Genomic DNA, 26,363 nt, shown 5'->3' with positions numbered 1-26,363 from the left:
TCCGATGAGAGCGATGAACAGGGGAAGGAGGCGGCAATCTGACGAATCGGTTGAGTACCGGTGACGAGATGTCAGCAAGATGTGGCTCTTCTTCACTTCAAGAGCGGCGCGGTCCGCTAAAGGTACCGTAGACAACGATCGTTTGGCGTGTCGTTGGAGGTCTCGACAAGCAGGTCAAGGAGACCGAAAGCGAATATGTGGGGTTGAGAGGATGGATGGATGGTCGGTTGGTAGATGGTAAATGGTGAATAGGTTGGGACTGAAAGAGGAGAGGCAAGTCGCGGAGATGAGCGCCGGGGCCGGAGATGGTCTGTGGTATTTTCTGCAGCGGAACGGCTGAGGTAATGGCTTCGCGTGTCGACGGTAGCGTGAATAAGTGATGGATGTAGTGTAAGGTAAAGTTAGGTTACTAAGGTGAGTGCGAGTTGTGGTGATGTGATGTATCTATGGTCCAGTCCTGTCTGTCGTCGGGGAGGAAGCTTTTGCTGGCGCGACGAAGCCGTGGTTGAGTTCAAATCCGAATGGGGCCGGTCTTGGACATTCGCCCAAGATCGAAGCGCGGAGCAAGCCACTCGAGTTATATCGTGAAGGGAGACGCGAGCGAAGCAGTGACCAGTGACCTAGACGGGGAAGATGGTTCTTGGGATTCTCGGAGTGACTGGGAGTGAGTCTGCCCCGTCCCGTACTGGGCAGCGCCGGGGCGGGTATTGAAGAAAAGCTGGCTCCAAACTGCGCCTTGCTTACGAGTCAAGCCGAAGCACGGGTGCGTGCGTCAGAAACACAATAACATAGCGGCTCGTACGGATCTGGAATGGCGTGTGCGTGGAGAAAGTGAAACGAACAAGGCCGTATGCTGCCCGTTCCTATTGGAGCCTAGCCCTGTTGTTGACTCTCGAGTGTAGAGATTGAAGGGAGGGGATGGGCAGGATTGTAAAGAAGCAAGAGTGGTGTGTGTCGGTGTGTACGGTTACGTTTCGTCTAAGCTATCATCAGACCGAAGGACTCTTCCTATGTGGTGCCAATGGTGGTGGTGGCTCAGGCTCCGGCTTAGGCTCAGGGGTGCCACGAGAGGGGCAGCACTCTAATAAAGATTCAACACCTCTCTCCAGATCCATGTTCGCTAAATGACGATCCACGTCGGGTTGGGGGCTCCTGATCCTACCCGTTGGAAGCACTAGTAGGGGACTACCACCAACTAGGAGGTATCTGTAGACATGCACACCTGAATATCACTCATGTGGCCAAGAGCCACGGCATCAAGACGTCAATTCCTCCACCAAGCCTCCATCAAACGTCGACATGCGTTGCGTGGAGTGGCATACCCAAATACATGTATTGGGTGGGCAACGCACCACAGGCAATACGTGTATGGCTAGGATCCTCTACGCCGCTCAACCACTCAACGTCCACGCAGATGAGATAAGTCAGTGTGGCAGCATAGCATTCTGTCACCAAGGTTCCTACCAAGGTTCCTCCCAAAATTATCCTCCCGTCTTGGCCAGTGCCCTCGCCATCACGCCGTGATCCCGGCGACGAGATTTGTGTTAGGCTTCCGGGGTTAACGGACAGGACGGGGCCTTGCTATGCCCCTTTACCTCCATGAACCCTAAGCTCCCGCTACTACCCGGTCCCCTGTGTCCATCAATCCAAATCTTTCTTGACGGCTGTCAGCCCGGCAGCAAGGCACACTTGCCATCCCTCCCCTTTCCCCCTCGTAGCTTACCTGTTGCTACGGATAGCCACAACCTTTCCGGGGGCGTTACAGACTACTATCTGTAAGGCTGCATTCCACCTCGCCGAGTTATATCCCAAACGAGGTCCATCGAGGGCATAAAACGGCCCAATGTCCCATTCTACCGGCAAGGACGTGCGCTCAAAGGAAATCAGCTCATCTACCATCGTGGGGCGCTAGGCTAGCTAAGCATTTTTCGTGGCGCGAGCCCACTAGCCACGGGGCCGGAGAGTATCGATGAAACCGAAACCGAGCGAACCCTGAAAAGGTCTTCTAGAAGAACAATGATCTTCTGTGCCCTGGTACCTATCATTCTTCACCTGTATCCATTTGATCGCGCAACCAACATAGCCCCACGGACTCGCGGGTTTTTATCTTAATGAGATCGAAATCTCTACTCCTAGCCATACTCTAAAGTCCTTGCATATTTCCGGCTTTGTAGTCTTGTGGCTTGGCTTCGGAAACTGACGTCTTTGGTCATGTCGTGTTCGTCGCATTCGTCGTGTTCGTTGTCGTATGACGTTCGAGACCGGTCGGTTCTGTCATTCTTAGGCGATGAAGTGGCTGAGCTACCCGGAGATTCTCGTACACCGGGTATGACGGATACAATCTGATCATTGCAAAGGTTCGATATCGTGCTGTCTAACGACCAAACATGTTTGGATCATTCTCAATTCTTCTGCTCGCTCGCTCTCGACTGGTTAGAAGTTTCCAAGTCTCTCATGACAATGTCAGTCAGTTCAAACCACCAACATTCTCGCGGAAACAGTCCCTTGTTCTGAAACCGCCATTCTGGGTTCCATGTTCCTTCAACGTCGTTTAGGCCCCGGATTAAGCGCGATGGAACGATTCGTCCCGCGCAAGGACTCCTCCGGGATCGACGAAGCGTCAAAAGCTTACTTTGATCCCGCCCACCACCCACCGCGGCGCCCAGGTTTCTGAAAGGCCCCTTCGTCGGCCACGTCGCCTGCTGGCGTCTACAATGTACTACCGCATCGAATCTCACACAAACATGGGACGTAGCGGCTCTCACTTGTTCGGACCGAAAATGGAGGTGTCAGATGTCATTGCCGAGAACCTGTGTCAATAAGAAGAGCTATAATAGCGACGGTAGCGATTAGATCTTCCCGACTTTAGGGTTGCGATCCGACTGAGTTCGTTACAAAAAGGTTCCAATGACCAGAGCCCGGATCGTGGCCGAGACTTCAGTGGAGCCTACTCTATTTGCCAGTCGCTGAGTGCATAGTCCCTCTACACAGCACCGTTCCTGGCCTATACAAAGGGTCCAAGAGGATCACCGGACGATCTGATTTCGGGGCAAAATACCGTCAGGCAAGGCGTCGAACAACCTGCGTGGATGGATTTGCCCCTCTATTTGATCTCTATAGCCTCAGCCCTTTGAGAGAGAGGCGATTCCCCAGACCACACTTCTCAGATCGTGTATCTAAACCACGGCACATTATCTGCGAGCTCAGCTTCCAGCTCCTTTTGCTCTGCAGTCAACTCCTGCACTCCGGCATCACTAGCAACTTGGTCTCTGCGGGCGTTCTCCCTTCTGCACCATGTGGTCATGAACAACGTCAAGAAGAAGGCCATGCTAGGCAAAGTCAGCACGCGTCATCACTGGCCAACGTATCATTATGGTTCTCTCTTACCTCACAAAGCCAATGAGAATGCTGTGGCCGGTAGTGTAGCGGGGTCCATCCCGGCTAAGGTAGACGTAAGACGCAATGATGCCGCCGCAGTTACCACCCATGACTTGCATCGCAATACCGGTTCCCCGCTTCAAACTTCCGCCGATGTTGCTACTGTTCCAGGCGAGACCAAGTGGGATTTGAGGATAGATGCCTTAGTCATGATGGATTAGCATGTAGGTAGATTCGTGCCCCATCAGGACGACGGGTGTAGAAGCTTACCGATGGCGGCAAAAATGGTGCCGGCATATTGCGTAGAGGATTTGCTGGTACCGACCAAGAGACCGAAGCCCAGGATTCCCACCAGCTGGAAGCCCATCAGGAAAATACCACGCTGTCTCACGCGATCCGCATACCAACTGGCGGCGATCGTGAAGATACAAGCGAAGCAATACGGCGGCACCGACATCAGTTGAGCGGTGTTGGAGGTGTAGCCCATGTTCTTGATAATGATTGGTAGGAAAAGGGCAATCGAGTAGATGGGGCAGAAGCCCGCCATGCAGATGAGCATGTGGATGTAGATCTTCCAATCCTTGATGGCCTGCCAGACATACTTGATGTTGAACTCGTTAGATAGGTGGCCTGAGTCTACTTGCAGTCGGCGTTGGACTTCTGATCGCTCCTTCTCCGAAAGGAACTGTGCTCTATTAATGATGACTGTCAGCTCATACGCAACATACATCGTTGTCTGAATTTTCAACGTACGTGGCAGGATAGTCGTAGATTGCCCAGTACGCAGTGAAGGACACCAAGATACTCAGAAGACCCTCGAGGATGAAGATCCATGCCCAGGCCGAGAGGCCACCTACTCCGTGCATCTCGGCAATTCCTCGCGCAAGGATACCACCGAACGCACCGGCGAGAGTCGCTGCTGAGAAGAAGAGAGCCATTCTGAAGCCACATTCGTGTCGGCAGTACCTATGCAACCATTTGTTAGAGCCTCGTCCACACCAAGGACGTGTTCATCGGAGCATCAGAGGAGAGGCCTCACCATTGCGTGATGTAGTAGTTGACGCCGGGAAACAGACCACCCTCAAAGATCCCGAGAAATACGCGAGTCGCCATGAGCCCTGAGTAGTCCTTCACGAATCCTTGCCCGATCATCGACGCAGACCAGCAGACCATGATGAATGTCAGCCAGATCGACGGCCGAAGGCGCTTCATCATCATGTTGCTCGGGATCTCGGCCGCGATGTAGAACGGGAAGAGAATGGCAAGGCAGTCATTGTACTGAATGCCCTTCAATTTGAGGTCCTGCTCCAAATGGTCCAACCTAGCATTTCCAATGTTCGTCCTGTCAAGGAAGCAGAGTCTTGATCCAGGTTAGTACCAGTGTCGCATGGCCGGATGCTGTGGTGGCATTGGCGCTATGTCTGTGCGACGACTCACAGGTAGATCAGACTCATGAAGGGAATGATGTGCCAGTCTAGCTTCCTCAAGAGCTTCTTAGTCGCATGTTGGTCGAAGGGCTGCGACTCGCCAACTTCGATTGATTCGGTGCGAGCGTGTTTTTCTGATACTTGGGCGCTGTCGGACTCCATTTTGACAATTGAGTAGCTCGAGAGCAGGACAGAAAACCGAGGAAACCAGATCAGACGAACTTCTGGGGCAGACGACTTGGCTTTGCGGGGGAGGATGCGACTGCCGAACTCAAGCTTTTAACTCCATCTCGAACCCTCACCCAAGATTTAAACCTCCCTGTCAGCACGTCTTATCAAAGCCCTAGTGATATTGCCACCGCCAGCAGGGCAAGCAGCACGCAGGCTGACTGGACCTAGCCCTGGAAGGATTCAAAATTGGAACATGCAGGTAAGACAGGAGGTTGGACACGCAGTCGGGTATCTGGCCAATTGGTCTGGACCAGCAAGCCTGCATGCATCTCGCAAAGGTTAAAGGCCGATGGGAGAAGGATTTCACCTGTGACCGCTACGGGCCGAGTCCCAATGAATCAACACCCGCGAGATCTGTTGCAACCTTCCCAAAAAAGCGATGAGACTGGGGTGACATCGGGGTTCTCGTTTCCTATATCTGGTTACCGTTGGTCTGGTTTTTCTGTCCTGCGACACAAGAGAACGCCCAATGGACAAATCGTCGCTTACCGCCGAGACAAGATAGGCGTGCTCATCACTCTGTCAAAAGGGCCAATTGCTGATGGGCGGATGCACGTCGGAATGCATGGTGATGAATAAGAAATATTTCAGGCAGAGGGACAGGGTCTTGATGCCTCGGCTGGCCGCAGAAGGGAGAGATTCAAGGGACCCTATTAGGCTTCTAATAGGACACGTGGGAAAATGAGCAGTAAGACCACGTATTCCGCAACAAGGTGTTTTAGTCGACGCGCATATCAAGGTACGGAAGGCACCCTGATGCTCATCGGCACACAAATCCGGAAAATGCATCCTTGTCAGCAATACATTGTCTTTGACCTTGTGATACACGAGACTACCTGCATCATTCTACCTTACGGAAAGATGCTAATATCAGATTCATGCTGGCCCTCATAAGATTATGCCAGTCTTTGTTTCGTCTTTCTCAGTCGCTCATTTACGACATGATTCGAATATACGCGCGTGGGTTGTTAGGACTTAGGGAGATTGAGGAAGGCATACATGCATGCTCTCTTCCTCCTCAATATCGAGGTTCCCAGGCGTTGCTCTGATTCCAGTTCACTTCCGAAAGTGATTCGCTGAGGGCAGTCTGAAGAATATCATCAGCGCCAAAATTCAATAGCAGATGCGAATGCCCTTTCATCCTACAAGACGTGAACTCTTTCCAATACAATCTCGCGACTATAACCACCTGTGACGCGTTCATATCATGACATCCGAACTCAACTATATTGGCGGTGTCAGTGCCTTTTTTAGACAATGAGACATATTTGATGCTAGTGATAACACCGTAAATGCTCCCACAGGTCATAGCTAAGGCAGCTACCATCCATAACACCCTGGTTTACGGTACCCATCTTTCGACGATGGTGTAATCGCAGGGCATGGGTCAAGTCACGCAGGTAATGTTATGTTTAATGAATGATAAATACTTTGCGATTTTGGTCTTTACCCAGTTCCTCAAGAGGCTCTTTTGCTTTTGGCCAACATGCCTTGAATTAAGAAAACTAAGAGTGATCTGCAATGTCATAGCATAACATATTACAGCAGTCCTTTGCTATCTCGGCGAGCTCATTGAGCAAGTTCGAATTCTATCTTCCTTATGGTTCAAGACTTGACGACAAATGCCTCTTGATAAGGTCTTCAAGCCAAAGAAGTGGGGAGGTTAATGCACATCAGAGCATGGCCGTACTAAGAGTTGGAACTTCTTCATGAACGCTGGCGAGCACGCTGACGAGGCTTGGTCCTTGTGCGTCATCACACCGCTCGAGGCGTGATAACTGTATAAATGCTTAGTGCGTAGAGGCAGTCTGACATTCTTTGGAAGGGCAGCTCGCCAGAGTCTGATCCGCCCTAATCCAAAGTGTAAGATCTGATACAATGTATCTAGGTCTGGACTTCGATTACCGAGACATGCATGCTTTATGAAAACCGATCTTTGATATTCTTTCAGAACGACTCGGAAACGGAAATTAGTGTTTTACACTGATTCAACTGTTGTACTGATTGGAAGCGGGCCTGATGCTAGTTGTACCTGGCTGAGTTTTGTCTGCCTAGCGTCAGATGAAGTTCTTTTAGCCTTCAATGTCTTTCACCAATGACAGAATATGACTGTGTTATCCTCTGTCGTGAGGAAATGCAGCAGCCTTTTTGGGGCTAACATCATGTGCACTGCTGCATTTTGATAAGACGGTAGTAAATTATCTGTTCATTCGGCTGGTTCAGGACTCAAGGCGAAGCCTCATTCCGGCTTAGCATCGATGGGGGACCGATTAGTATAGTACACATACACCTATGTTAAGATTGTTAGTATCCCTATTATAGGGTAGTTAGTTCGAACCGTAGGTTAATAAAGAGATTAATTAAACTATATAAATTTCTATATAAGTATAAAAAAAAGGTTCTAATTATAAGTTAAGCTAGTTATAATAATTATAAATAAGGCCCCTAATTAGCCCCTGTGTAGTTAGTTATATACCGCGGTTAAATTAGATTTCTAATTTAATACTAACTTTCTCTTTTTTTTATTAATTTATTTATTATAGTTAGAAATATAATTCGATCTCGGGCCCGTTTATTAAGTTATTTCCTTTTCCTCTTTTTTTTTATTCTTTTTATATAACCTATTTTTTTATTTATATATTAACTTTTTTATTATTTACGAATTACTCTAACCTCTTATTAAGTACTATTTTTATAAAAACGTTAGTAAGGTTATTATTATTATTAATCTAATAAATCTTAAAAATCTTACGCTTTTTATATAATTACTTAAAGGCTATAATATTAATTATAAGCCTCTTTTTTTTTATTATTCCTAATTTAATATAGTATTTATATAATAAATAAAAATTAGTATAAATAATTATTAAAATTAATAGAAAGTTAAATTAATTAATAATCCTCTTTAGTATTATTAAAATTGTATAAATAAAGTTAATACCGTTAACTATACTATAAACTTCTAATACTAGTATACTTTTTATTACCTACTTACTTTTAATTAATAAATAATAAATTATATTACTATATATAATAAATTCGCTCTCGCTTATACTCTTATTAACTAAGATAATAATATACCCTAATTATAAAATAAAATCGTCGTTATTTATAAATAACCTATTAATAAAAATATAAAGCTTACTAATAGTAAAGTTAATTAAGTAATAAATAAAGCCTCGATTAAAATTTAATTATTACTACTTAAACTACTTATTAAATACCTTAATATTTCGTTTATTTAGCTTTATAGCCTACGCTACTCTTATATAATTAAAAATTACTTTAAGCTAATAAATACTTATAATATATACCCCTTATATAAGCTTAGGTTTATACTACGTTTTAATATTAATTATATTTAGGTTAATAAAAGTAATTTTTTTACCCTACCCCTTTTATTAAAAAATAACGGTTTCCCCTTTAATTATAAAAATCCTATTATTAAATATTAATAAGTTATTTATTATAAAAACCTTTTTTAACTTAGCTATAAAGCCCGCTTTTTAAAACTCTTTATACTCTTTTTTTATAAAGTTAATATTAAATAGGCCTAATATATTATTAGTTTATATTCTAATAATTCTAAATTATTTACTTTTATATTTAAAAACTAATAAGTACGGGTTATATATAAATATAACTATTAATAATTAATTAATATAAAAATCGTAGTATATAGCTTACTAATAAGTATCTAATTCTATAAGCTTATATAATAGTTTAAATACTTTAATAATCGTACTTTCTAAATACTTACTAACTATTTCCTTTAGTAAATAAGCTAAGATTTTCTTTAAAAGCCCTATAGCTAATTAAATATAGGCCTAAGTAATATCATAGCTCCAAATCTTATATCCCTTTTTCTATAATAATACTATTAATACTATTATTAATTATTAGCTATAGTACTATATTATAAATAATTAAATAAGTAGTATTGCTTTTTTAATATCGCTATACCCTTAAATTATATACCTAGATTTCTTATATAATTAAAATATTCCTTTTCTTTTAATTTTATATACTATTTATAATTTAAATATATAAAGACTTTTATATTTCTTAAGGTTATAAAAAATAAATTAATAAACCTCTTAATTATATAAAATATTTATTTTAATAAGATCTAATCTCTTATATAGTTTTCTAATAATTATAATAATACTTTTTTTATATAGTTTAATTACTAGCTCTAAATCGGCTTTTTCTTTTACTATATAAAAAGTATTAATTACCTCGTTATTAATAATAAATTACTACGTTAGGGCTTATTATTATAATCTTTTATAACGTCTCGCTAATAATATTAATACCCTTTTAGCAATTTCCTTTTTCTTATTATTTATTAGTACTACTATAATAATTTTATTAAAAATAATTTCTTATACTTCTACTGCGGGTTATATAATTTCCCTTAGCTCTTCTTTTTTTTATAAATTAAAAATTACTTTAATAAAATCTATATAATATAATCTAACTATAATAATTAATACCTTAAATAACTAGTTATAATCTCTCGTAACTATAAAAAAACACTCGTTAATAAAAATTAATTTATATAACTTAGCCCACTACTAAGTAATTTCGTACTAAACTTATATATTTAAATTTAAGAGTATATTTTAATTAGCCCCTATATTAGGTTTATTATATATAGTAATTACCTCGTTAACTTACCTTTTTATACTTACTTCGTATAATACTTATATTACTTTTTTAATTACTTAGGCTCGTTAGCTTATATTTAATAATAATAATAAAACTAAAATCGTTCTTAAATATACTTTAAATACTAATAATATTAATATAAGCTTATTAAGCCCTATAATATCGTTATAATACTTAAGTACTATCTAAAAACATTCGTTATTAATAAAATTAGGATTTTCTTTTTTAATAATCCTAAACGCCCTTTTTAATTACTAATATACCCTTTTTACTTTTCTAATACTATAATACGCTTCTATAAGTACGACTTTTAGCTATATACTATAAGCTATCGCATTTTCCCTAAATTCTATTAACTTAAAACTCATACTAGCGTTAGTTTTAATACTATTTAATAGTCCCTAATATATATTAATCTAGCTTTTTTATAGGGCTATTTATACTATTTTTATTTATAAATCCTAAAAGAATTATCTTATTTAAAATAATATAGCCTTGTTAATTATATATAGGACCGGTTAACTATTTGAATAAAAAACATCAATAACGATTTCCTAATTAAAATTAAGCTTATTACGTAATTTAAATTTAAATTTATATAAGCTTTATATATTTATTTAGTATTAATAATATACTTTTATTAACTACTTTAATACCCCTATTTTAATATTATTATTACCTAATTACTTTAAGAAGCTATATAGCCTCATAATTAATAAATACCTAAATCTTTAGTATAATTATCTAAGCTTATTTTCTATTAAGTAATTAATTAACTTCGTATTATTAATAAGCTTTATAAATATATACCCCTATCGTTATTTAACTATTTTAAAATACTTTTTATTAAAAATTCTATTCCTCGTATTATTAAATATAATACTTAGTTAATTTATATTTTTAAATATAAAAAAAATAGGGTATTAATAAGTAAAATATAAAAAGTTATTATTTTAAAATACGTTTTTATTTCTATTATACTTAGGGTAACGATTTCCTTACCTAAACTAAAACTAATTCTTACAATACCTATTATTAATATATTAAGTATTATTAATACGATTTTTTATAGTACTTAAAATTACCGCCTTCCTCTTATTAACTATTATAATACCCTAATATTTAAAATAATCCTATAAAAATTATTTAAACCGTACTTTTTACTTATATAAAATACCTATATAAGCTTAGTATTTAAATAATTTAAATAATATAAAAAGAACCCCTCTAACTACTCTTAAAATTATTTAGTATTATCTTTTTTTTAATATTAATAAAAATAGTATTTTCTCTTTAAATATTAAAAAAATAAAATTCTATATTATTAAATTCGTCCTTTTATCTACCTCTAAATCCGTTATTTAAAGGACCTTTTTTTATTATTTATAAATAAAAGCTTACTTATTAAAGGCTTCTATTACCTTTCGTTTATTTAGCCTCGTATATCCTCTAGAAACTAATAAAATAAAAAAAGAGTAGTTAATATTATTAATTTTATTATAATTTAATTCGTTAGTATAAAGAACGAGATCTTCTTTATTTTCTAAATTTTTTATAAAAAGTAAATACTCTAGGCTACTATTTTAGCTACTATTATTAAGTTCTGTACCCCTAGATTTACCCTTATATATAATAAAAAATTAGCTAAACTAACGAGGGCTAGTTTTACTATTTATTACCCTTAACTTTTTATATTATTTATATAATTTAATACGCTCTTTTTTAAAGTAATTACTTAATTAATATTTATTCTTTTTATAAATAAAATATTATTTTTTTTATTACCCTACTTATAAATTAAATCTTTACCTATTTAATAAATCTAAGCCTCCTTATTAATAATTATTATACTTAGTCTTTTTTCTTTTTTTATTATATATTTAATTAACTTAATATTATTAATAAAAGCCGTTATACGCTTAGAAATAGGTTTAGTATAATATTCTTATTTTTATATTAAAGCTAAATTTTAGCTTTAAATAAAGCGTCTTATAATCTTTAGGTACTTAGTATAAGGTTATTTTTATTTTTAATATATACTAAATTATAATATAAAAATATTTAACTTTCCGCTTATTAATCCCCTTATTTAACTAGGTTTTTACTGACTTATTAATTTAATTAATAAGCTTTTTAAAGATTTCTATTTATAATTTACCCTCTATTATCCTAGCTATAAATATAAAAAAAATTATTTATAGCTTAAATAAGAGCTCTAAATTCTTATTATAAATCTCGAAGTAGCTTTAGATTATATTAATAATACTAAAAAAATCGTTTTAATCGATATTACGTACTACTTCGTAATAATAATTAGAAGCTTTATTTATAAATACAATATTAATTACTAAATAGTATTAATATTCCCTAATCCTAACTTTTTTATAATAATTATAAAATATCGTTAGGGTTTTTTATAAAACCTTATACTTCCCCCTAAAATATAATTTCTTTTTTAAAAAAATCTTTTTAAAATCTATAAATTACCTTATATTTATTACTATATTTTTAATATTTATATATAATCCTTATATTACTATATAATATTAATAACTTCGGGTTATCTATTTCCTTTTTTATTAACTAATTAATACTAAATTTCGTATTAATAATAATAATAACGAGCTATAAATTAAAATAAACAAAATTATTAATTATTATATAGCTAATATTATATTTTATTTCTATATATCCTTTTATAATAACAAATTATTATTAATAATTATAAAAAAAAAATCTAAATCGTTTACCATTTTTCTAAATTTATTAAAATAATTATACGCTCTATTAACTTATACTTAGTTCTATAGTACGAATTCCTCTTTTATAATTATTATTATTAAAATTTTATATAATTCTTATAATTATAATTATACTAATAATACCCCTTACTTATAAAAAAATCTATTAACTACTTTTATAATTCCTAAGCTTATACTCACAAACTATTTACCTAGCTAGTAACTAAAGTTATCTACGATTTTATAAAATAGGGGTTACCCTTATAGCCCCTTTTTCTTATAAACTTTAGTTAAATAGATTAATACTATATTAATTTACTTATTATTAAACTAATCCGCAATCCTATATATCTACGTTCCCTAATAATTTAAGTTAATATTTACTTACTTATAAAAAATTAAGATTTTATTTAAAATCGGGGGTTTTTTTTTCTTTCTTATTTTAACTTATTAAGGGTCGTATTTTAACTAGTACTTATATTAATAATTATTAATATATTTAATTTTAATACAAATATATTTAATTTACGTACTAATTATAATAAATCCGTACTTTTACTATTTAACGAATTTATTAAAATCTAAGTAATTTTTATTTCTTTTTACTATCTTATTATTATTCTTATTTTTATTATTTTTAGTAATTATTATTACTTTTTTAAATTACTAATTATTATACTTACTAAGATCCTCTTTTTTATTTAATATAAAAAAATAAGTTTTAATAATTCTTTTTCTAATAGTAATAATAAACGTTTATATTACTATAAAAAAATAAAATAATTAATTTTAAGATTTTTATTAGTTATTAATTTCTATTATTTTATATACTTTTAACTTCTTAAACCTCGTATTTTTTATAATTTCTAAATTATTTCTTTTTTTAATTTATTTCTTTTAGGGTAGTATTTTAAAAAAATAGTTAAAAATAAACGCTAAGTAGTTTATAAAAAAGCTAAATAAGTTATTAAAAACTAAATAAGTAATTAAATATAGTTAGTAAAGTTAAGCCCTCTTTTTTATAAAATCGCGGGGCTAAAAGACTTATTTAAAATACTACTTATTACTTATATTAAATAGGGCTAATTACTTTAAAAATCCTTTTTTTAATTACTTTTTAATACCCTATTTTATATTTCTTAAATAATTTTTTTTATAGCTTAATTACTATTAAATAATTATTACTTATTAATAATTCTTTTTATTACTTAGTTAATTTTTTAAAATTAATAATCTCGTACTAAGAACTAGTATAAAAAAAAAGCTTTTTAATAACCCTTTAAAAAATTCTTTTTTTTCTTTTTTAAATCCTCGTTTTTTTAGCCTTTTTTTAAGCTAATAATAACTATAATAAGAGGTTATAAAACTATTTTAAAGTAGCTATTTTCTTCTTAAGTTAATTTCTAAAATTTATAATATTCTTAACTTAATATTATTAAAACTTTTAAATCCCCTCTTTTTTTATAAGACTATTTTTTATATTATATTCCTAAATAATACCTAGGGGGTAATTAAAAGAGTTATAAAGAGGTCGTTTAGATTACGGGCTTATAATTATATTTATAAAATCCTTATAATAATAAACCTTTTTATATACTATAAATTTTTTAACTTTATAACTCTTATAAAGTTATTTTTATTATTAAATAAGAATATTTATATTTAAAAATCCTTTTTTTTAATTACGTAGTTATTTTTTATATTATATTATTAAACTTATTTATTATACTAATTAATTAAATAAGTAATTACTATATAAATATTTCTTTTTACTAATTTAACTAGTTAATTTCTAATTGCGGGCCGGTTATAAAAAAATATTTATTAAAAAAGCTATTTAAAATAACAGTAAAAAACTAGTTATTTAAATAATTCTATTAATTAACATAATTTAACGTAATAAACGTCGACCTCTTATAAATAATAAAAAACTATAATTACTTAATTTTATATAATATTTAAAAATCGCCTCCTTTTTTATTTACTTTTATAAAATTAATTAATATAAATCTTTTATTTTATATAATATTAAAAAGTTATCTTTTTTATATAATAAAATACTTTACCGATTTATAATAATAAAATTTAACTACTAATTAATATTAATATCCTTATTATAGAGTAATTAGTTCGAATTATAAGTTAATAAAGAGATTAATTAAACTATATAAATTTTTATATAAGTATAAAAAGGAGGTTCTAACCGTAGGTTAAGCTAGCTACGATAATCGTAAATAGGGCCCCTAATTAGCCCCTGCGCAGTTAGCTATATGCCGCGGTCGAATTAGACTTCTAATCCGACAGAGATACAGCTCTCCCACGGAACAACCGGTGAGACTGGAAAGGTCTGATTGTGTTCATCGAGATTGATACGACTAAGAGACACTTCCAGCCCCAACGGAGTCCATCCGAAATTTACCAACATGCACTTAATGCCTCTTTTCTTCACTTGATTCAAGAAAGACGACACTCTCTCATATACATAGTCATCTGATCACTTCTGGGCCGTCCACTTACTTATCTACGAATGTCTCGTGACTAGTTGGTTGAGCTAGTGAATTAGATCGTCAGCAACATTCGGACTGATACGGAACATATCTTTCGACATTGGGGCAAGGAATCTGTGAATTTATGAGCAAATGGCGCAATCGGTGAATTGCTACTAATTCAAGGCACATCAACATCGTGGTTCCACTGCTAAGCTCGCACGAATCATCTTCATTGTCTAGGTAAATGAGAACCTGTTCCACGTGCAGAAAAGACGCAGTCGTGAGGAGTCTCGGGACTTAATGACTCGAAACCCGCCTGGAAACCCGCCTCCGAACCCGCCTCCAGGACGCTCGATTCACCGCCTGGTCTGATACTGAGGACCTGGATGCTTCCCGCCGGCGGGAGAGGTCCATAGAGTGGATTCGGCATGACGGGAGTGCATCACTGGGGAAAAGCCCGGTCAACTGCAGTGGTGATTGAACATCAAGGTCGTGTCGGAAAAGGCGCGCACTTGAACGCCATGGGTATGAAGATAATGCTATCCTGCCTTCTTGTCACATCATCTGTCAGATTGCGGATATGACCGATAGGGTTACGCAAGTGTCAAATCTTCATTTCCTACAGCTTTCAATGCCGTTGCTACGCTATCGGCGTGGGAGGGCTGCGGCATGGCGGCACAGTGCCAAGACTGGTTTCGCTTGGCTCTCCTTTCACGATTATTATGCAACGCTATGTCTTTCATTTGATCAATCAATTGCGTAGGATGAAAGTTCACTTTCTTGTCGGTAGCAAGCGTATCTTGATTCCTCGGCTGAAGCCTGTCTTCATAACTCAATTGATTATTATTCCGTCAGGGCTAGTTTTCATTTTACCAGAAACAGCGAGCATTTCCCAAGACCAAACATTGTGCAACCCCGGATTGGCTAAGGTTAATGACTTGCCTGAGCTAGTAAACTCTCACAATCGCAACGCCAGGTAAGGCAAGCCAAGCCTAGAGGTAGGCGCAAGCTGAGTGCTAAATTGCTCAGGATCGGAAAACCCAAGCCAGTGCACGAGAGATAACGGCTTCTACAGCTGGGGGCAGCCCTTGCCTCAAAGTTTAAGTGCAAAATAGGCATGCGGCAGCACGTCTTTGCCATGGGTTTGGAGCACGCTAAGCAACCGTTGTCACACCGGTGTGCAGCATGTGGCCATGCCATGGTAGAGGTCCCGGCCGAAAAAGTCCGGAGTACGCGGAAGGCCAACCAACGGTATCCGTCTGTTGCATCACACCTTACGATGATGAGCTAAAGCTTGGTTCCAGAACCCCTTGATTACTCCAGGTAATCTGCAGCACTTGGCGTGGCTTGAGGCGGGCGCTTGACTCAGGGAACACCTCGTAAGAGAAGCGCGGCTGTGGCGTTAGCGTAACTGGGCCAATTCACGCCGACCCGAGCTCCTCGTTCTCGTGGTTCCGCAAGGTCGCACCATCACACATGACCTTTGGGAAGCTCAACTTTGAGGAGGAAGATATGACTTGTCATATTTGCGGGTGTGGCTGCGGATAGCTCAATCAATATCCCGCCTCCAGGTTACGTCAATATCCTGATTCTTTATCGCTTCTTCTTCAGAGTCCGGGCCCGCGTTTGCGACTATCGCGTGGGGACTTTGACGTGATTCAACTCAATTGCTCCACAACCAACCCCATGTGAGGGCATCACCGCGCGCGGACTTGAATCGCACGCGCTCTACACGTGGTTAGCCACATGGAGCCGAAATGTGATAGCGGGCGGGGTGTTTGTCAACTCGTGCGGGTGCATGAAGCAAAGGCAGGGCCGCTTGCGCCAGAGTGGATAGGTCGATAGAGTGCTGCTTGCAGCAAACCGCCAGAAGCCACCACGATATTTGAGTTTCTTTATATTGATCAAGCAATATGATCTGCCCACCCGTTTCTCAGTGACCCAGAGAGATGGCCGGAAAGGTTGCACGGGCTCACCAGACGGCATGTCAACTTGAAACCCCGACCCAGCGGACATCGGACGAACCAATGGACCTCGTTGCCGGCACCAGGGTTCATGATTCAGACTTAGATTCACCCCGCCCACCATCGTGGTCGCTCATGCCGAATTGAGCTGCGAGGCTCATAGCGTTTTGCCTTGTTCGGAGACTATTGTAACCCCAACTCAAGAATACTCGCGTGGGTCGAATCAATATCAGACGCTTTGCATGCATGTGTAGTATTTCTGGGCTCTCTGCCAAGATGCAGATGACAGACTCGCAGGGCTCGCGTACATGAGAACCTAGTCGGAAATAGACATTGACCAACGGTTTGCGGATATCCAAGGGCATTCGAATCTTGGATCCAGGCTGTCAAGTCCGTCCGAGGCACGATGATTCAACATACTTATCTCAAGGCCAAGCTCTCCTCTGGTTCGACTCCCGTCTCATGCGTGCTTGCTGGAGTCGCCGAAAGCCGCATTTAGGAACGATGCCCCGAGTCTCCCGAGACGTATATTCGGACTGGATAACACTCTTCAGATAAACAAGAACTCGATAGGTCCCCGTATTCTGGTTCTTCCACGTTTCATATAACCATGAAGAACCACGTGCGGTGGTTCCTTGCGCTGCTACCTTGGGTAGCAGGTACCGTTCTCGGCCAAGACAGCACGAATGCAGCAACTTCTCCGTTGGAGCTCATGTCTCAGATCCCTCAATGCGCCGTAAGTGTCGATACCTTCAGCCTCCAGTTGACTTCATCTCACCCTATGGCAGGTCTCTTGTGTTACGACAGCGTTTTTCAGTTCAGGCTGCGGACTAGACAACATCGCCTCATGTGTTTGCACTAACGTCACCCTCCTAGATGGACTATCTGGATGCGTGCAAACATCGTGTAGCTGGCAAGATCAGCTGTGTGAGTTCTCAGCTTGGCGTACCTAGCCTGGCTTTTACTGATGAATTTTAGCATTATCTTATATGACGGATGACCTCTGCCGTCCTTACCCTCATCCATCTCGAGACACCGAAATCAAGCTGGTTGTGGCGGTCTTGGCCGTGATAACCTTTCCGATTGTGATATTGAGATTGGTTTCGAGATGGATTATAGCAAGCCGCCTAGAGCTCGATGATTGGATGACGATAGTCACTGCCGTAAGTTGATTGATGTCTCAACTATACTTCACCTAGTCCTCAGCGACTGATATCTATCATAGGCTATACTAGCTACCACCCTTGGTTGCGTAGTTGCGAGTGAGTATTCCACGCCGTCGTCTATATTGCTTTTGGTACAACTCAGTTGCTGACTTTTCAAAGCCGCCGATCTTGGCTTCGGGCTTCATTACTGGAACGTGAACCCGGAAAATGCCCAGAAGATTCTTCAAGTAGGTTGAACATGCCGCGCGACTACGAAGCTCAATGTCACTAATGGACTGATCATAGCTCTACTACGCTGTTCAAATGCTTTACGTCGTCGTCCTCATCCTAGCAAAGCTGTCCATCGTTGCCCTTTTCGCCCGCGTGTTCCCCGATCGTAAGTTCCAAATCATCAACAAACTAGTATTTGTATTCCTCGTCGGCCATGGACTGGTCTTTCTCTTTGTCATCATGTTCGAATGTGCCCCATCGCTGGAATCTGGGACCGAACTATCGAGCGCAAATGCGTCAATGTCAACGCCGTTGCTATGGCCAGCGCAATTCTCAGCATCGTTGAGGATATCGTCATTTTCGCTATGCCCATCCAGCAGCTCAGCAGGCTCCAATTGGGTTTCAAAAAGAAGATTGCGGTTGGCTTCATGTTGAGTCTTGGATCATTGTGAGTCCTAGCGCTGCATTGAAACTTCGAGTCTTTCGGCTAACTCAGATCTCTTTCAGCGCATGCATCACTTCCATTGTGCGATTGCGCTGGCTCGTACTGTTTGCGGAGTCTTATGACACCACATGTAAGTTCAGGCGCTAGACTACATCCCAAGCAAGGGACTGACATAGCCAGGGGATAACGTCGATGTGGTGACATGGAGCATGGCCGAGATCTCGTGCGCCTTGATGTGCGGTAGTCTTCCTGCATTACGACCTCTCCTCAAGAAGATCCCGGGACTTCTCACGACTATCCGAGGCACACGCCCGACGGTTGAAGTCAAGGAAACTTTGAACAGAGCAAGCAGCCGGCTTTCATTCGGAGACAAGAAGCCTGTTGCTCCAGCTCCCGTCATCACATCACGGCCCCGAACGGTACCATCCCCCGAGCCCTCGCCTTCAGAGGACTCATTCATGATCAAGGTTCACATTTCGGAGCATCTCGATCCGAGGATGAAGCCACTGCCACCAGCGCCATTACAGCCGCTTAGTTATCAGCCTCCGTGGAGAGATAGCGCCACATTGCAGGCTCCTAGAACGCCGATGACCCCGATGAGCATCAGGAGTTTCCGAAGAGAGGCAAATGCAGAGTACGAGTTAGACTTGAGAGGGGTCGTTAATACGAAGACCTGGATGTAGAACGCGAGCATGACTTAGAGATACCCATTTGATACATAAGGTTAGAGGTTGATACCCCAGATTTGATATAGAAGTTACTCGAATGCAATAGAACGTCAATTTTGTTAGATGTACCTACCTTAATTGCCTTGATTGCTAACAGCTGTAAGACTGAAACGCTGAATTTAGCTGGGGTCTATGACGATCATACTTATTATGGAACGTCAGAGAAGATTTGAGATATAAAAGGGACTTCATCTCTGTTGCGCCAACTTGGCGGAGAATTATCCATGAGGTTCATTTTGCGGCGGAATTCAGGATGTCGAATGGAGGATTGATTTTGGGCATCGTGGCTCAGGTGTTGAGTTGGATGACGATGTTTGCTGTTGGGCCTGATATGAGAAGTCGGAGCCTGTTCGAATCAAAATTATTGGATACGATCATTCGAGTCTCATAGTCCAAGCACAGAAGCAGCCTGCAGTAGGCCGAAATAAGAAAGGTTCAATTGATGAGATCTTGAGGACAGGGATTCATCTCATTGGGAGAGTGAGCGTCGCTCAGCCAATTAAACCGGATCAATTCTCGGATCAAATACGATAAATCATCCGAGACCCCGAAAGCGAGGCCGTGGACCCACGTGCGGGGAGGTTGCCGAACAGCTTTGGAGCAGGCCAAGTCGACATTCTGCAATTCTTCAAGCTCTTTGAGGCGCTGGATTATGTATCGACTAATCCAATGCTGACTCCCAGCTACCCCAAACTGATGCCAAGCGACATCATATGCGGAATGCGCTCGTAGGAATGGACGAGGCCGTCCCGCTCGAGCTACCGTCCCATACCTTACCTAACCGCTACCCAGCCTAACCGAATCCACGCTCGACGAGCGCCGCCCCACGATCGCGAACCATGAACGAGGGCCAGAACGAGACCGGCCCGACAGCATCAGTATGCACGGCGTCGGACAAGCACACGAGCGGCAGTGGTTGCTGCTGCGGGACGTGTCGTAAGAATAAGAGAAGATCTCATAAGAAGTCTCGCAATGGATGCCACAATTGTAAAAGGAGAAAAGTCAAGGCGCGTGTCTCCATACCTTCTCGTGACGCTGAATCGCTGTCTACCCACGCATACCGCGCAATTGGACTTTGCATAGTAATCAATGCTGACTGTAATGGACCTGACAGTGCGATGAGATCAAGCCTGAATGCGGCAACTGTCTGAGATTCTCGATGCACTGCGACTTCGCTCCTCCGCCCACGAACCTACTCACCCAATCTCCTACCGACCTCTCGCCACCGGCGCCGCCACCGGCACCGCGAAAACGGGGCCGTCCTCGGAAGGACTGGGACGCCGTCCGGAAATTACCGACACCGACTGCCTCCGAATCCGATGCTACCAAGACACCGCGTACACCGGCCCCTACAACGTTCGCCGAGCCCTCCTTCTCCTCCATCGCCCCCGCGGTTCTAAACCGGGACGATCTCGAACTCCTGCATCACTACATGTGCCATACAGCAATTACCCTTGGTGAAGCACGTGTATGGCGAGAATATGTGCCCCGGCTGGGCTTCCAACATCAATACGTCTTCCACATGGTTCTGGCGATTTCAGCACAGCACCTCGCTAGACTCCGGCCAGCAGAGGCCCTGCGGTACGAGACCCTCGCAGAGCGGCACTCCACAAGTGCCCTACCGGCGATCACGAACCTTATGCCGAATATCAATATAGACAACTGTCAAGCGCTATACCATACCACGGTGCTCGTCTGCCTCTACACGTTTGCGAAGAAGCCAAGCCCAGGGCATCTCCTAGTCCTCGCAGCGGACGGCGAGGTTCCATGGTGGGGCTTACTCCGAGGAGTCCGTATAGTCGTCCAGAAGATGGGCATACAAGCCATCATCGCGGGCTGGGATGACGGAAACATATCTTTCGAACATACCTGGACTCACTGTCCGCCACTGCCCGACCCCGTGCACAAGATGGTTTCATGGGAACAACAGTTCGAAGAGCTCGCCGATCTGGTGGCCACTACGCCTCAACCCGAGCGCCAAATGTACGCGATCTCACTTGAATTGCTCAAGGACTGCTTTAAGCAAACATTTGGCACCGAAGCGGAGCCGGAGACGCACGTCCAGGGCCGATTTGAGGTCGTTATGCGATGGCTGTATAGCATGAGCGACGACTTTGTAATTCGCATCCAGCAAAAGGAAGCGCTATCCCTGATATTGCTAGGGCACTTCAATGTCCTGGTTCAAACCCTCGAACATTTCTGGTTCATGCAAGGCTGGTCGGAGCATCTCATGAAAGGGCTGTTCGTTACTCTACCATCTCAGTACGCCCAATGGCTTCAATGGCCAGCCGAACAGGTCAAGAAGCCGGGGTCCGTCGACCACGGTGTGCTTTCAGTTCAAAAGATGATTGATTGAAGCTTCGCCTTCTTGACGTATCGCAAAAACGCTTCTCAACGTATTGGCGCTCGCTGCCGACCAAGGGCGGTGGCCTAATAGGTCATAGCGAGCGAGCCATCATCATCAGCCTCTCGGCGACCTTCCGACAACATCACTCCACGGACTTGAGAGCGCCAGGGCCGATCAGCGTCGACCCCATCGGAGGAAGAGCAGGTGACCAGACGAATGCGCTGAGGACAGGGTGGAGGTTGGGATCTCTGCACCGCTTCTGGTCCATATTGCGGCGTCTTCTTTCGGCGACACAGATTCGCGCCGGAATCGTGCAACCATTCACAGTTTGTTGGTTCAAGAGATTACGCCTGCATGATCTTGCGCGTCCTACGTCAGCCTGCATCCGATCCTGTAATTGCTCGTCTCGTCAAGGTAAGTTGGCCACTTTTCGTGAAGGCTTTTGTGACTGACAAGTAACGGCTCCAGCGCGAATTACAAGCAAGACTGCGCCGCGGACTGAAGACTAGGGTTTGAAGGATCCGGGATGCCAATCTTGTCGTTGGCAAACCTGGTTGTTGGTACCGCGGTCATGGGTAAACTGCTTCAAGCGTGCTCACACCGCTTCAAAGTCTCCATCGGAATCAGGGGCAGCGTCGCAGGTTGCTGCGCCTCTTCCAATGGCGAGGCGTCTTGTCCTACCTCGACCCAGCGACTCGGAATCGATGGGTATGGGACCAGCGGAGCACAGATCCAGGGACACGGAGCAAATCGGCCTTTGGTGGATCGGATCCAAGCAAGGGTGTGGCAATCATCCTACTGGGCATCCATGTCGAAACAATCGAAACGAGTAGTTGGTTTATGTAATTTATGTGGCAGAGAGATGGAGGGCAGGGCAGATGTTTTTACCCGTCGTTGGGAACACCACCCCGCGTCGAAGCATCCGGAGCAGCAAAATGGCGACGGCCGGAACAGCAGAGATCCAGTCCGCTTGGCCACTAGTAGTAGGCCTGCACAGAAGCGCGCTTCACACGGCCGTTTCCGCCAGGGGAACACAGTTTCTGACCGCTACTCTGCCGAAACCCCGGGTTTGGGGACTCTCTCACATCTCCAGAATCAGTGCAACTGCTCCTGCTTCTTTGCGACTTTGCGACTTTGCGATCACCCCTTCGTGATGGCCAAGTCGTCAACCCTAATCCAAGATCGCCCGCATGAACCCCTTGTCACGAGACCGTAGGCTCGGAACAGGAATCCATCGGCTGTTCCACATAGAGAGGGTTCGTCCATTGAGAACTCCCGTAAAAAACCTTAAATCAGGCGGTGAAGAAGTCTATCATCCTTCTCTTGAAGCTTGCCGATGCAACGCTGGCCTTTCCACGTACTAGAATATCCGTAGAAGCATTCCAGACTCCTGGTCCCTGGATGAGTCTAGCGCTATTGAGCTAATTCTCCGAGGGCACGTCCATAGGATCACCAGTTAAACGACCCTGGACGGTGATCTAGGGCTCATTGTGGCTCGATTTGAAGTAATGGCACTAGTTTCAGAGTTTCCAAATTCGTGGTAGAAAAGATCGAAATCCTTTTGCGTGTTGTTCGGGTACATGTAGTCGTGGGTTTCTTTGATGCAAGCGCGGACGGTTGGCTCCCAGACCTCCCCTTCGACGCCAAGCGAGTGCGCAAGTTGCCAGAGCAAATCAATACTCGTTCTTTTACGACCAATCACAAAGAGACTATTCAGAAACAATATTGAACAGTCTTTGCATATGAAAAACGCTGAGTTGAACATCGTTGCTGGGTTCAATCTTCCCATGTAGTGAGATCCGATGCCAAAATCCCGTCCCAGACCACCCGTGAAGCCATGTCGAACGACCACAACCCACCCAAATCGCCTCAAAACGATTGGAAATCAATCCAAGGATTCAAGAGACATGTTTGCTTCATTTTGGACCCCTTCCACATTCTCAATTGCGACCAACGGCACTTGTTGGCGGTGGCGGACGGGGCCGGGATGCCCTGATCGCAATTGCGATCGAAGATTGCTTCTTAGTCGTAAGCCGCCCCGTTGAGCCATGGATCGACTCCCTCTTCCTCTCTCATTCTGAATTCACCTTCAAGAGTGTTCTCAAGTTGTTCACGACCCTTTGTTGTCTTTTCCCATCATCTAAGATCCGGTATTTGCGCGTTCGTGTGTAGTTCCGGGTTGATGGCTGCTCTCTATGTCTATCTGACTTGAACCGAATGGTGCTCAACAACACGCCAAAGAGGTGAGTTATCCCCAATCGGGTGTAAGCCGAACCATATCCTTGGCCATGGAACTACGCTATAATCATTGAGAGTTGAACTAACTTTGGCGATTCGGTCGAGGGTAGATCTACAAGATCGCAGTGTCATTTTACTCGGCAGCAACAGCCTTCATATTCACTCGGCTCGGTTGTCAGCAGCGACCCAAAGTACATTGGACCAAGCAACAGACTCACAGAAGCGTGGGTTCGGGAACAGCAAGCCACATTTCCGGCAAACCTCATCAAGCTCTCCGAGCAAGGATTCAAAACCGAGGCCAAGGTCACTGAACATCGTGTTCAGCGCATTTACCAGATAGGAGAAGAGGTCACAGAGAACCTCGCAGCGTTTCAGGAGCCAAGAAAACCACACTTTTGGCCGTATAGCAATCATGGGCGAGAACAGCAAGCGAGTCCGGCAGCGAAGCCGTGAGTCTGTCACTCACGGCAAGTCCAGCCAGGTCTTGGAGGTCAAGCGACCCAAACTTAGCACCAATGTCCCTGTCGATGTCATCCAACAACCTACTCCCCAGTCACCAATGGGCTGGTCCAGCATGAAGGACTTCCTCATGACGGAGCTCAGGAGGGAGATGGGTCTACCCCTGCACCGTCACCAATCCAAGGACAACGTTGATGAGAAGAGCGTCAACTTGGCCTGCCCTCTTTTCATCAAAAACCCGGCAGCATTCACTCATGTCCGAAACTCATGTACTGATGGAAACATCAAGGGTGGGATCGGTAAATTGATGTGAGTTTACGACCCCTGTCCAAGTCATGCAGGTATGGCGTTCTGACTTACCCAACCCAGCGAGCACATCAAGCGAGTTCATCTGAGAAGTGACAAGCAGTGCCATCACTGTGGAGCCCGATTCGGCTCAAAGCCAGCGGAGTCTAAGTCATCACACTCGCGCAGCTGCACCAAGGTGTGGTCGCTTCACGAGCCCCCATTGCTCTCCGAGGACCAACAACGGGTTCTGGAGAACATTTCGGTGCGGGCAAGTGGGCAATCTCTCGACTACAAGTATCGCCACAAGCTTCTGATGAAGCTCTACCCCGGCCAGGAAGACTGGGCGAAGAAAGTGGAGATTTGTAAGTTGACTCAAGCGCACTTACAAGTAGTTGACATGACAAGCTAACTGAACGGCACAGACCACGACGCCTATTCTCCCTGTCTTTTGCCTACGCAGCTCATGTTTGATGCGATGGAAAAGGCAGTGGATAGATGGGAAAGGGGGTACGCCACGCACTACGACTCTGACGGAAGCGATGCGGACTCGGAGAGATCTCGCGAGTACCGAAGGCTTTCCGGATCCAGCCCGAGTGCATCATCAACAGATGCCTCGAGCGCATACCCTTCTGCGAGCTCCGGTGGATACAGCCGGACCATTGGAAATGGCCACGGATACAGCTCGCATACTTATCACAATTCTGGCTACCAAGACCAGAACTGGGGCATGGACAACATGTCTCTTGCCACAGACTCTACACAACACGTTACCACATCTGGCGTCACCTCCTCATCACACGACTCTCGGAAAACCCGATCGAACAGTCGACCCGCCGAGGCTAACTACGCGGGCATGCAACTTCCAGCAGACTACCAAACTTACTCTCACTCCGGCACGGTGGACGACTTTGACAGCCTCGACGCCTCAGGCTTTGAGGTCTTTGAGCCCGTCTTTGACGTCGTATCAACTGTGCCATCCGACTACCACTCTTACACCATGGACACTGACCAGGTCCTCCCCTTTGACTACCCTACTCAAGGTCACTACTCAAAAGACACAATTAATCCCAAGGATATACACAACACTTTGATCGGAATGGGATCGGCGACGATGCCGAGGTATGTCATGGATAATGAGGAGGAATCTGGTATTATACTACAAGATACTCAAGAATATTTGGGGTTTGCAGGTCAAGCCAGGAGGTCTCATAGATAGGCGGGGCTTGGACTACACTTACGACGCTTACGACGGAATGATACATAATGTCACGGGGCTGACTGGGTTGGGCGCAAGGGCTAAATGGGGCCGTATTTTACTTTGTATGAGCGGCAAACTAGTAAGTCAACATACCCACTTCCTGGCACCCCCCTGTTTCTGGCACCACAAAAACGATGGGATCACAACCCAACCTCCTCATTACTATTAACTATTGATCCTCAACCACACCCACTACAATACAGCTGCCAGCCTCACTAGGGCATTCAGAGTCGCTGGATTCAGCCGTGATAACCTCCTTTTCACCCGCTTCGATTTGAGCCCGATGGATATCCCTGATGTTCGCGAACTTCGTATTGGGATCG

The 26,363-nt window shown here is 42.1% G+C and overlaps 6 protein-coding genes across 6 annotated transcripts; 5 read left to right on the top strand and 1 right to left on the bottom strand.

The window, feature by feature from the left end:
• Positions 1 to 3,163: 3,163 nt before the first annotated feature.
• CTAM01_16069 (high-affinity nicotinic acid transporter) lies at positions 3,164 to 4,967 on the bottom strand (the record flags this gene model as incomplete). Its single annotated transcript, XM_060532062.1, has 6 exons — positions 3,164 to 3,329; positions 3,388 to 3,580; positions 3,649 to 4,070; positions 4,132 to 4,344; positions 4,418 to 4,738; positions 4,816 to 4,967. The coding sequence occupies 6 exons, from the start codon at positions 4,965 to 4,967 to the stop codon at positions 3,164 to 3,166; spliced, it is 1,467 nt and encodes a 488-aa protein (XP_060373357.1).
• A 12,544-nt stretch (positions 4,968 to 17,511) lies between these two features.
• CTAM01_16068 (uncharacterized protein) lies at positions 17,512 to 19,405 on the top strand (the record flags this gene model as incomplete). The annotated part of the gene is made up of 9 exons (XM_060532061.1): positions 17,512 to 17,637; positions 17,690 to 17,828; positions 17,880 to 18,064; positions 18,127 to 18,163; positions 18,227 to 18,294; positions 18,353 to 18,475; positions 18,565 to 18,725; positions 18,785 to 18,852; positions 18,903 to 19,405. The coding sequence occupies 9 exons, from the start codon at positions 17,512 to 17,514 to the stop codon at positions 19,403 to 19,405; spliced, it is 1,410 nt and encodes a 469-aa protein (XP_060373356.1).
• An 884-nt stretch (positions 19,406 to 20,289) lies between these two features.
• Positions 20,290 to 21,806, top strand: CTAM01_16067 (C6 zinc finger protein; the record flags this gene model as incomplete). The annotated part of the gene is made up of 2 exons (XM_060532060.1): positions 20,290 to 20,328; positions 20,565 to 21,806. 2 exons carry the CDS (start codon positions 20,290 to 20,292, stop codon positions 21,804 to 21,806), a joined length of 1,281 nt encoding a protein of 426 aa, XP_060373355.1.
• A 224-nt stretch (positions 21,807 to 22,030) lies between these two features.
• Positions 22,031 to 22,249, top strand: CTAM01_16066 (uncharacterized protein; the record flags this gene model as incomplete). Its single annotated transcript, XM_060532059.1, has 1 exon — positions 22,031 to 22,249. A coding segment is annotated over one exon (219 nt), but the record flags the coding sequence as incomplete, so codon positions are not given.
• Positions 22,250 to 22,368: 119 nt separating this feature from the next.
• CTAM01_16065 (uncharacterized protein) lies at positions 22,369 to 23,013 on the top strand (the record flags this gene model as incomplete). Its single annotated transcript, XM_060532058.1, has 1 exon — positions 22,369 to 23,013. One exon carries the CDS (start codon positions 22,369 to 22,371, stop codon positions 23,011 to 23,013), a length of 645 nt encoding a protein of 214 aa, XP_060373353.1.
• A 1,434-nt stretch (positions 23,014 to 24,447) lies between these two features.
• CTAM01_16064 (uncharacterized protein) lies at positions 24,448 to 25,998 on the top strand (the record flags this gene model as incomplete). The annotated part of the gene is made up of 3 exons (XM_060532057.1): positions 24,448 to 24,803; positions 24,864 to 25,144; positions 25,205 to 25,998. 3 exons carry the CDS (start codon positions 24,448 to 24,450, stop codon positions 25,996 to 25,998), a joined length of 1,431 nt encoding a protein of 476 aa, XP_060373352.1.
• Between the last annotated feature and the right edge of the window lie 365 nt (positions 25,999 to 26,363).

Source organism: Colletotrichum tamarilloi, assembly GCF_030869305.1.
Source record: "Colletotrichum tamarilloi strain Tom-12 chromosome Unknown Scaffold_194.1, whole genome shotgun sequence".
Lineage (NCBI taxonomy): Eukaryota > Fungi > Ascomycota > Sordariomycetes > Glomerellales > Glomerellaceae > Colletotrichum > Colletotrichum tamarilloi.
Note: the sequence above shows the minus strand (reverse complement) of the source record. Positions and strands in the feature narration are given on the sequence as shown.